This window comes from Rhinolophus sinicus, chromosome 12 (genome assembly GCF_057876585.1).
Source record: "Rhinolophus sinicus isolate RSI-liver-muscle chromosome 12, RSI-T2T, whole genome shotgun sequence".
In the NCBI taxonomy this organism is placed as follows: domain Eukaryota; kingdom Metazoa; phylum Chordata; class Mammalia; order Chiroptera; family Rhinolophidae; genus Rhinolophus; species Rhinolophus sinicus.
In genome coordinates, this window is record NC_142512.1 from 46614291 (window position 1) to 46626408 (window position 12118).

General features: G+C 44.2%; 1 protein-coding gene across 3 annotated transcripts in view; it reads right to left on the reverse strand.

Moving 5' to 3' along the window:
* PRKCA (protein kinase C alpha) overlaps positions 1-12118 on the reverse strand; it is a 376298-nt gene that overhangs the window by 212025 nt on the left and 152155 nt on the right. For 2 of the 3 annotated variants that reach the window (XM_019732863.3, XM_088802330.1), the window contains exon 3: positions 9540-9622. The exons of the other annotated variant lie outside the window; for it this stretch is intronic. In XM_019732863.3, coding sequence (XP_019588422.1) covers positions 9540-9622 — 83 coding nt within the window. The remainder of the gene's footprint in view (positions 1-9539; positions 9623-12118) is intronic. 3 annotated transcript variants of the gene reach the window in all.

Genomic DNA, 12118 nt, shown 5'->3' on the forward strand with positions numbered 1-12118 from the left:
TAAGCAGCAGGAACAGAAAACAGACCAGGGCAAGGAAGGTACCAGCTAATTGAATGAGACTCCTACTTTATGTTATAAAAAAGTGACTCACTAAAATCCAGGAATAAGCCTCTGGCATGAGCCAAAAAGCTATCTGGGCCAGCGTTTAGCTTTAGGTGAATCCACTTGAAACACATCTTTCCAGAAACCCAGTGTCCTGGAAAGTCCTACCTTCCACCTTCTTGAGGAGAACCCAAACCAAGTGTCCAAACTGTTCCGGGCTCTCACCTGGCCCCATCAGCCCTGCACGCCCTAGTCTAAACTAGTATGCATTACTGGGCTTGCTTGTGAATGCTTTTACTGTGAATATTTTAGGAATTTTTCATTTCAAATTTCTCTTGCCGTTTTAAGATTTCTCCTAGCCACACTGACCCCAGACTCGGTCCACAAAAATAGACTTCACATGTGGAAAACCTGGCCCTCACGTTGGCTTTGCTCATCGCTCACATGGTACCAAGGAAAGAGAACAGGTTTGGAGGGACCTGTTTCAAAGCTTAATGCACCATTTACTATTGGCCCCAGCAAGTCACTTAACCAGCCCTGAGCCTTGATTTTCACATTTGTACAATGGGAACACTACCACTATATGCCTAGTGCATTTATGTATGCTAGCCACTGGAGTAACTATCCGAATAAATAACGTTTATTCATGTGGATGACGTCCCACTAAGGATAAGCTGTTTGAAGACAAGGACCATGTTTTTTTTATTTTTTATTTTTTTTAACTTTTACATCTCACAGCACCCGGCACATACTAAATGCTCAAGAAACATTTAATAACACATGATGAATAAATGCAAGATAAGCACCAGCCATAAGAGATGCCAAGTACATGTCAGATAATATCATAAAGACGCTGTGACTTGTGGAGCAGAAAGTTGAGCTCTGGGCTTCCAAAGATTTGAGCTCCAGTGGCAGGTTCCCCAGGCAGCATTTCCAGCAGCCGTTCTCAGGTACAGGTTAATCTGATTGATTTGACATCATGAACCGTCTGATATGACTAAGTCACTGGGAGGGGTCAGCCAAAATAAAGAAGGAAACCATCACATCAATTTTTGATCCCAACCAGTCAAAAGCTATTGCCCAGGTCCACCATTTTAAAAACTAAACCCCAAAGCGTGAAGACAATGGTTTGAAACGGTTACTGTGAAAAGTAGGAGAGCCCATCAGTTGTGGCTCCCTCACCTCTCGCCAGATGCTATAATAATGCTAATGAAACATCCGTTCCTACGTGTTGGGGAAATTCAGGAATAGCTCCACGTGTGGCTAGAAGGACTCAAGTAACTGAAGACCTGGTAAATACCACTGGTGATCAAATCAGTCATCATTTACTCATTCTCTTTGGTTCAACAAATATTTTTCGAGCACCTTTTCTGTGCCAGGCTGTGTGCTGGGCTCTTGTTTTTTAAAGGGAAAAGACACACGATCTTCCCATGAAGAATTCACTGTGTAGGCATAATCATGAAGCATCGCGACAATTAAAAAAAAATGTAACCCAGGTATTAATGAAAAGTGCCCCTGAGAGACTATACAACGATTCCTATGTGCGCTCCATGCTTCACACACTAAAGTCTCTTTCAAAACTGATGTCACAGTTTATACAAGTAACTTTCACAAGAAAATCACTCTTTCTACCTTTATCCTCTTACCTCCTTGTGGACCAAAAACAGTACTATCCACCTTCAACACACCCCTTTTTCAGATTGGGCTCCACCGGATATTGGCTGCTTCTCTAAACTATCTCACCACATTCTCAAAGGCTGACAATTTGCCAAGAGTGGAGATTTTGAAAAGAATGTGCTACTGGCCTTCGAAACCATTTAAGAATGGAGTTCCAAAGGTGTTGGAGCAAGCAGTGGCGACTTAAACCACTGGATTAAGTGGAAAAGCCCCCCTGGGGTTCCTTGAAAATAGGCCCTTGGTGCACTGGTTAAAATACGAGGCGCTCTGTCATTACACGGTGACACACACTCCTGTGTGTCAAAACTTGGTAGGTGGAGAGAACGGACATTTCACCGCTCAGCCGTCTCCTGTAGTTCATCAGAACTGCAGATGAGGGCGCAAGTCTCTGAGGTTATTTTTAATTCCCAGCTAAATTAATTTGGTGCAAACATAGCAGGAGTCCCTTCCCTTGTAGGAAATGCTTCTGTTACTGTGAAGCTGGTACATAAAAGCGTCCACCCACTGAGGAGCAGAATTAGTTCGCGAGCTTTTTGTTGGTCTTTTTTCCCTAAAATAACTTCTTGTTAAGGGTTCCTGGGGCAGCACAGCACGTGAGGAGGTGCCTGTGGGCGAGTGCAGGGCCGGTTTCAGGGCCTGGCAAAGGCTTCCCCAGAGGTTTACTGAGCGGGGAGCCCACCCAGACGTTCAGAGCACTGCGGTTTCTCTTGTGGCTGTTCGTTTTACGGGGCCTCTTGCAAACACACGTCACCTGAGTTTATGCGCCACCGGATAGCAGCATTTGGCAAGAGATGCAACTCTCTTAAGCCAGCAGGAGAAACACGAAAATACTGGTCTACTTGTTTGTAAAAGAAAAGTTGGAAAAGAACTGCAATCCATCTTAAAATGTCATTACCTTCAGGAAGCCTTCCTGCATTCTTCCATTAGATGTTCTCTCTCCTGACCCCACCCCCACCGAGTAGCATTTTATTTCTTCCCCACGTGTGCAGCTCCCACATGCAATCTAACAGTGTGATTATTTGCATTCTTGGCTCATCCTTATGATTTCAGAGACCGTATTGGGAGGGCAGGAACGGAACCATCCTCTTCACAGTACGAAGCCCTCAATAAATACTTAGTGATGGAGTGGAATTTCGGGCTGAAAACAACTTTAAAAAACCACTAAATTCAACCTCCACATTTAAAAATAAAAAGGAATGAAAGAAAAAGGGAGGAAGGAAGAAAAGCAGGGTCTAAAAGGTTTTCCGTGACCTGGCCGGACGGTATTCCCGGCCCAACCCCAGGACTCTTGTTCTCCCTCTGAATTTCCAACATTACTTTTTAGCACCTGCACCTTTTATAAATTGCACTTTACTTTGTCGGTTCAGGAATATAAAAACCTTTTTGGGTATAACTGGGTTTGCTCACAAAATTGTCTTATTTCCATATTAGATGTAAAAGCACACTTTGAGAACATAGGAGATGAGCTAATTTATTTCTAGATGTGTTTTAAATGTTTTGAGTTTTGTTATAAATGAAGGTTTGAAATGTTGAATTTTAAACAATTCAGCAGCTTTTTTTTTTTTTTTTTTAATCAGTTTCTAAGACACCAAAGGGAACTTAAGAAGAGAGAATTCTCAAGATTGTCATCAAGAAAAGAAAGCAATTTTGCTTTCTGGACATGCAGCCCCCCAGAGTCCAGCTTCACACCAGATATTGCTTTTGCTTTGTAGCCATTTGTGCAGCAGGTTCCATTTTTGGTTCTAAGTGTCTCTAGTCAAAGCTCTCAGCTTCTTCAAAGGGCTCAGTTTTATGCTCTTCACAGATCTGAAGATGGACCAGGTCAAAAGCAAGCTTCCCTGCCTTTTAACCGGTTAATTCCTTCATTTGTACCCTTCACCTGGTAGGTACCAGCTAACTTGTGACAGACACTGCTTGTGTAGACGCTGGCTGTCTCCCAGTGAGGTACACAGGTGACCTAGGAAGTCATTTCTAAATCACCTGAATCCTGCTCAGTTGTATGGCTCAGATGAAACAAGTGCAAAACCCTCCCTGAATAGTTTTTCCCCAGACAGGCCAGGCGTACTGGTGAAAACGTGCAAGGCAAACAGAAAAAGAACAAAAATGCAAGGGAAGATCACTCGGGTGCATCGAGCCTTTTAAAGTTCACTCCCTTCCCCTTTCACTTTACCAAACGTCCACATACCCCATGCACAGAGTAAATGTTCTGAAGATAATGTTTCAATACCATGTTTCCCCAAAAATAAGACCTAGCCGGACCATCAGCTCTAATGCGTCTTTGGGAGCAAAAATTAATATAAGACCTAGTCTTATTTTAATATAATATGAGGCTGGGTATAATATAATATATAATATAATATAATTAATATGATATGATATGATATAATACCAGGTTTTATATCAGACCGGGTCTCATATTAATTTTTGCTCCAAAAGACGCATTCAAGCTGATGGTCCAGCTAGGTCTATTTTTGGGGAAACACGGCAGTTGTTTAGCAACTGTGTCACTTTATACACATCACATAAGAACTTCTTCTCTCCTACAACTTTACAGAATGAAAGGTAGGGGTGTGTGTGTGTGTGTGTGTGTGTGTGTACACATTACGCCTTTACAAGCAGGCCTAAGACTGGTATGAGTCTCTGACAGGGCCACTTTGCAGATGTTCTCACTTAAGGTGCACAGAGAAACAGTACGGAAGAAAAGGATTTAATGTGCTAATAACATATGCACACACACATACACACTGGAAGGGCCCGAGTACCCTGTTTTCCCTCTAGCAGCCTGGGCTTCGTGAACAGACATAATTTAAAGTGAATGGAAATTATTCTAAGAACAGGGAAGGGTTCGGACTAAAGGACAAAAAGGCTGGTGAGCTAAAATTTTAAATAGTGGAGGGAAGAAGTCTGAGAGATAGCTGGCCCCAGGGCCCCCACGAGCCCTCCCCCAGTCTCCCTCCTCACCCCGCCATGGTCAGAGCAGGGAAGGGAAAACCATCACAAATAACTGCACTTTCAGAGAGCAAACCCCCCGCCCCAAAGCCAAGCTTGGCCCTGGCCCTGGCCTCGTTCAAGTCTTAATTGGGGTGGGGGGGATGGGGGAGAAGAACCACTTCTAAACATGGACCACTTTTGTTGTATTTCTTTGTCATCTTGTAAAATCTTGGATGCGGGGCAGGGGTGCTGAGGCCACCTACCTGGAAACACAAGTTGTGCACCAACTCCAAGTGCCTTTCCAGCACCAAGCGGGCAGAGACCTGCTCGTGCGGAGCCAGCTACCGGAGCAGCCACCATCCCTTCGTTCTAGCTTGTGAGTCCTGGCTCCAGAGATTCTCAGTGGCAGTGAAGGAGTTAACTTTAATGTCGGGTTCTTTACAAGTCTTTCATTTCCCTTGCCTACTAGGTGTGCACAGGGTTACACTTAAAAGTCTCAGAAATCGTGGCTTTCATCTCTAGACATGCTGGGTGCCTGGCAACACAACACGGCTCAGCTGGAGGGGGTGTGGGTGGGCTGGAAACTGGCCTGATTTTCAGGGGGTCGTTCCACTGAATCCAGAGCCCTTCCTCCTCTCGGGCGCCCTCACTTCTGCATCCTTTCAACAGGACCATTCCTTGAGTCTTGAAGATTATCTCTGCTCAAAAGAATTTTAACTCCGTTCCCATCTGGTTATTTTAAGCTGGGTCGTGCCTTTTTACTTCCCAGTACTTTTCCTTTCCTTTTGTCTGGGAGATGGCAGAGCAGGTACAGTTTCTATGGATTTCGCAAGCTTTGTCCTTCCTAGCTGCAAATACATGGGGTCTGCTGAGCTCAGTGAGGGCATTAGAAAGACTCACAGGAACTCTGGGTCTTAAGCATTCACCATGGTATAAAAACAAAAAAACAAAAAACTTCATTTATAAATTTTAAATTTTCAGGGGAAAAAAATGCTTGGGGTAGTTTTTTCTGTTAAAGTATATTTCATTTTCCCTGGTCCTTCCACTCTCTTCACTGGTCTTTCTCATGCCCTTTAGCACTTTTCTAAACATCTGAACAGAACTTTCCATGGTGACACCCATGTGCTTCACTGACGGCATAACCAGGCCTCCGTTCTCGTTCCCTTAACTCCCCTCCCCGCTCTATCGTTCTGTGACTCTACACTTATTTTTTTTTGAAAAAAAGGATAAAACAAGAAAATTCCTCCCATCTCAGCCCAGCTCTGTGTCCTGAAACCTCCCTGCTTTCCCAGCTACCGCCCTGGGACGGTTCATCTTGCAGATTTGTATCATAAATACAATCATCCTGCACACAGCCAGAAGGCACTTCTCCTGCTGCGGCCACTTAGAAAGCCTAACCGTAAGGCCTCTTAAGGCCGGCGACCTAAATTTTCTCCTTGGAAGAGAATGTACAACCCTTTGGAATCAGACAGTCAGAACACACTGATTCTTTGCATCGTTTAAATACCTTGTGTACTTCTTTTCTCCTCATGTTAAAAAAAAAAAAAAAAGGAAAAGATTCATGTCTTATCGTCTTTACTTTCAAAGATATTAAAATGTGAGGCTCAGTACCTACAGCAAGTCAACACAAAACGAGTAGGAACAGAAGCCAGCTGAACACCAGCTCACAGGTGTGCCTCCCGTTGCATTTCACACCAAGACAGACGTTCACTAAAGCTTCCTGCTGGGCTCCAGGCTCTATGAGTAAGGGGACCGCGTACTAATCATCCAAACATGATAAAATTTCTGAGTGGTGAAAGAGGTTGCTAAAAAGAATTAACAGGCATTAATTGATCTATAGCAGGCGTAAAGCAAGCCTTTCACATGTCAACAAGACGTTCTGGTGCAAAGTGGGATGTACCTGACCTATCTACATGTAGAATCAAAAGCTTACAGTGAATTCGTAACAAAATCCAGACATGATCAGAATGTTGGCCTACAGCCCCTTTGGGAATTCGTTACATCAGCATCAACTGTCCTGGTTTTCCTACCTCTCCGGCCTCCCTCTCCCATCCAACTTGCTGCAGCTCCTCAGAGTTCTCTTCCGGGCCTTAGTCTCTCTTCTCCTCACTCTATATCCTGTCTAGGCAAGATGAGCCACTTCTAACAATTAAAAATACATACATACATACATACACACATACATACACACATACATACATACATATAGCAATCTTTATCTTCAAACTTCCACTCCTACATTCATACCCAACGTCAGGCTTCTCAAACAGAACATGCCCCAAACCAAACCCTTGATCTGCCAGACCGGACCCCATGCTCGCAAATACACTCTCCAGAGTCCCCAAAGCCTTAAGGCACCTCCAACCACTCCTGTGTTTGGGCCAGAAACCTGGAAGTCTTTCTCAGCATCTCCATCTCCCCGATCCCCCAATGGCCAATGCCGGTTTGGCTCCTTAATGTATTTTTTTAAATAATTGTTTTATTTTTCAATTATAGCTGACATACAATAATATATCAGTGTCAGGTATACAACATAGTGATTAGACATTTATACACCTCACAAAGTGAGAACCCCAATAAGTCCATTACCAATCTGACACTACACGGTTATTACCGTATCACTGACTATATTTCCTACGCTGTTCTTTACATTCCTGTGGCTCCTTTGTAACCACCATCCCTTCGAGTCCCTTCTCCCTTTCCCCTCCATGCCTTGAATGAGTTCACTCTCTGTCCCCATGCCCTCCACCTACTCCAAACTCCCATCTTCTCGCCTTGGAGAACAGCTGCTGCTGCTTCTCTGTCCTTTGATATTTCCCCAACTTCACCCATTCAGTAAGTCACTTCCAACCCAGTTCATTTTCTACAAGGCAACCAGGGCAACCTTCATATGACGCAAGTAGAATCCCATCCTTCCTAGTTTAAACCTTTCTCTGGGTCTCCGCTGTTCCTAAGACTGTGTTCAGATGCTTAACCAGACATGTGCCCCCCGGCCTTCTTGGGTTCTCTGATGCACCGAACTTCTCCCCCACCGAGGCTTTCCCACACGACCGTCCCTTTGTCTGAAACAGTCTTCTCTGCAGGGCTTCTTGTGCCCCAGCGCGTGCGCGCGCACACACACACACATGCACACACACACACTCCTGTTTACCGATCTCCTACGTATTCTTAGAGCTCGGTTTAAATGCCATTTCCTTGGGGAAACCTTCCGACTACCTACAGTAGGACCCTTAGGTAAACACACCCAGAACACCTGTATCTGACTTTAATTAGAGGTATGTTAATGTCTACCTCCCCCCATATTAAGTACTCAATAAGGAGTATTTAACCAAAAGAATGAAAAGGTGGAAGGAGGAAGGAAAAGGAGGGTCAGGCAAAAACTGTTCACACTCCTGCAGCCTGCTTGCACTTTCCCCGCCCCCATTCTCGGCGGGGCCGCAATGAGAGGAGACAGACGAGAAATGCGAAAGCTAACACGGAAGCTGAGGTGGAGGACAATGAGCAGGGAGGTGGCGGGATCCCCACGTCATGCTTCACTCAACTCTCAGAAAAAGCTGGTGCTCTTCACTTGCACGTTTTTTAGAATCTCTAAAATGCCCCAAATGGAGACAACATTCCAGAAAGAAGGGGAGTACGGAAAGGGTGGGGTGGATGACACTCAGAAGTTGTTTTGTACATAGGGAAGTCACTCAGCACTCGTGGACTGGGCTTCCTGGTCCACGAGGATCTAAAGCTAGATTATCTCTGAGATCCCCTCTGGTTCCCACGTTCTGTGAGTCTTTGCAGGACGGAGGTGGCTCAGAGACGGGGCACCCATTCTAGCTGCTTCCACCAGCATCTCAACGGAAACGCGGCAGGTTCCCACACACCAAGACTCCAACGGTGAGTTCCTTCATTACGTGTGTTAAAACAACACAAAGCTGAATCGTTCAGAGCTGCCTATGAACACACCGTCTCTCCTGACAAGGGGAGAATGCAGCCCTGCCTACACTGCGAAAGCCACCGTGAAATCCAAGTTTCCTGACGGGCTCAGTGCCGAAGGTAGGAATCCCTTGAAGCACCTAATTTAAGTATTAGTGACTACAGTGATCCGGAAAGCAATTCAGAATAGAAACACCTACTCTTCAGGCCTCCCCCACGATTTTTCTTCTTTTTTTTTTTTTTGCAGTTAGCATATTACTTTCCATGTAACAGCCCTGGTTCCTTTCCGCTCATTACATTTTAGATATCGGCACTTCCCATGCCACCCAACTCCCACTCTCCTGTGCTGATCCCGTTTTTCGGCACACGAGCGCTGCAAGAGATGCTTCATCACAGGGACAGGCAGAATTAGAAGACAAATAAGCAAAATTACATGTTCACACATGGGCAGCTTCAGAGATCATATGCTCAGTGAAACAGATGCTAAATTATTTAAATCAACAGTCGCATTCATAATCCATAATGAAAAGGCTGCAAGGATCTCAGGAAACAAACTAGAGATAGTTTGTTACATTGGACAAAAGCAATGACGGACCTATTAGTTAATAAACCGTTAGAAAGAAACTGAAAGGTGATTTATGTTCACTGTGAAGTTTGTCAGTATTTTCTCACATTGTGTTTATAAAAGCTATTCCTATACATTTGGTGGATTTAGTCCACGTGGCCGCCCAGGGTGGGAGATGGAAGTGGACCAGCTGATAAGAAATTCTCTGCCGACCCTTAAGTGGTCCTGCCAGGGCTCAAAAGGACTACAGATCTGTTCATCAATACAAACCAAAGTTATACGAGACTAATTGATAAGTCCTCCCATTAACAGTATGGGCACGAACAACAGTTGTATAGGCATTAAAAAAAATTGAACTCAGAAACACGCATTAACATCCAACAATAGTTTCCAGACTACTTACATCAGTGTCGGGTCCCTTATCTGCACCCGGACAAGAAAAAGTAACAAATTCATGGCACCTCTTGTGAACCACAAAACAGCAAACTGGTGGAGAGAAAAAAAAATTGAAATTAGAATAGTCTAGATGTAATACACAAGCTTTGTTTTCCAAACAGGGCTACGTACTGTAAGAAGTCAATTTCATTTCACTACAGACAGAGTCTTGTAAACAGCAATCAGAAGGCATTTCATTTGAGCCTTGGCAACATTTGGTATTAATTAGACTCATAGATAACGGAATCATAAAGTGCCAGCACTGACAGGGCCCAAGAAGACCTAAATTGTAATTCCTAGTCTCTAAAGTTGAGGGAGAGAGGGACAGAGATCGTAAGGTATAAACGAGGAATCAAAATTGAAAGTACTTTGCACCGTCTTCTATCAGCGTGCACATGCTCATATAAGTGTTCATAAACGTCATACCTTGTGGGTGAAATAAACTATAAAGAGTTTATAAAGCATATAACTATAAAGACTGCAAACAATATATGGGTATCCATAAAAGTGGGGTGCACAACTTCCTCAGCTAAATTTTGAACTTGAGAAACTCATTAAGATATAAACCCAGTCTGCAGAAAACAGCCCTTTGAAATGAAGAAAGCTTGGGGTCCACCCTCACCCCTTCTAGTTTCTGCCTGCTTGCCATTGAAGCTGCCAAGGATTGGGAGAGTCCCCACAAATCTACCCAAATCCACTACACAGCATAGATTTTCCAGCCCAACATGGTTTTGATATGTAATCCTAAAGATGAATCAATAAAAGAATTGTTAGTTACAGATACTGATAAGTTATCCCCTAAGAGATTTTTATGGATACAAAAAGATGGAGGATACAAAAAAATAACGTGATATAGTCAGTCTTTTCTCGAAAGTTTGAAGTCTAGCGCCAAAGGGCATAATGTATTATATTGTTCTTTGTTGAATAATACATGCTAAAAAGCAATATACCACCAGAAATACAGGGTAAGACCCACGTCTTCATTCACTACAGAAGGGAGGCTAGAACTTCCGGATTCTTGGCTCATGTACTCTTTTCTTCTCCCACCAATGATACTGTAACGCCCTGCGCACGTGTCAGTAGACCAGGCCAATGGCAGAGGGCCAGTCATCTCCGTGGGTGGGAGAGGACGGCAGGTTTGCTGAGAGCTGAGATGCCAAGAGACCAAGTACTGAGCCTCGTACTAAGGGAGTATTTCGAGGGCCTTGAGTGGCCAGTATGAAATCCTGAATATTTTGATAAGCATTGGCAGCCACGGAAATGTTTGAACACAAGTAACACAAACAAAAGCGGAGCTCTAGGAGGGCAAATAGTGATGACAGGAAGAATTTAATGGAATAAATCTGGGCCAATTAGAAGCCTCTCGTATAGTCTAGGAATGAAAGCAATTGCCCATCATCATCCAGTCTGCTAAGAAATGCAAGTAATAGATGCCAGAGAAATTGCAGAAAATGACGGGACTTGCCAAGTGACTACAGAAACCATTTACTGAGCACCCTGACATGTGTCATTATGCTGGGTCCTTTCACACGCATTATAGAATTGAAGCCTCTGAACACTACTTAATAAATATCTACATTTTATGGAAGGAAAGGACAGATGGATAGACCAACAGGCAACCTAGGGTCTTGCTTAAGGTCACTGTCCTATCGTTTTCCCCCGAAAATAAGACCGGTCTTATATAAACTTTTGCTCCAAAAGACATATTAGGGCTTATGTTCAGGGGATGGCATCCTGAAAAATCATGCCAGGGCTTATTTTCCGGTTAGGTCTTATTTTCGGGGAAACACAGTACTACCGGTATGTAGCGGAGAGAGATTCATACTAAGGTTTGCTTGACCCCACAGCACCCCTTCCTTCCACCATGCCATGTCCATTGACAGGAGCAGAGACAATAAAAGAGTAGGTACCAAGATTTTGCACACAGGTGACAGGACAATGGGCACATGACAAAAGGAATTAGATATGTATTTAATAAGCATATATATAAATATACGTGAAGCCCAGAGGACGAAGACGTGGGTATGCTATGTCAGGGAAGTAGGACAAGGGACAATTGGTATCTGTTTAAATAGTTTCATTTTAAGGTGGTCATAATACGGTGTCACTGTAAAAGCACATCTTTTTTAAAAAAGAAAATGCAGGTTTGGCACTGAGCAGGCAGAGCTGGACAGGTGAGGGAATCACCCATAGGAACGTGACAACTGAAGGTCTATTAAAGAACCTCCCCTTAGAAGCAGAGATGCTCTGAGCGAGGAGTTCTAGCTTGCTGCCTGCCAGGCCTGCCCACTGTGCAGTCGGTACAGGAGCAGGAAATCACAGAGAAAAGAGCCCCCAGGCTGCCCCGTGTCATGCAGGGTCTCTGGTCCTGCTCTTGGCGGGTGGACATAAAAATATGGCGAGGCCAAGAAGGAACACCAATGGAGCCATAGATAGGGAAGTCATACCACTATATTCTCGATGGCGGCTGGTCGAGACACAAAAGCAAACATCTGCCAGTACCCCAACGAGGGGTCTTCCTGCACCCCAGTCTCGCTGGCGGCAGGG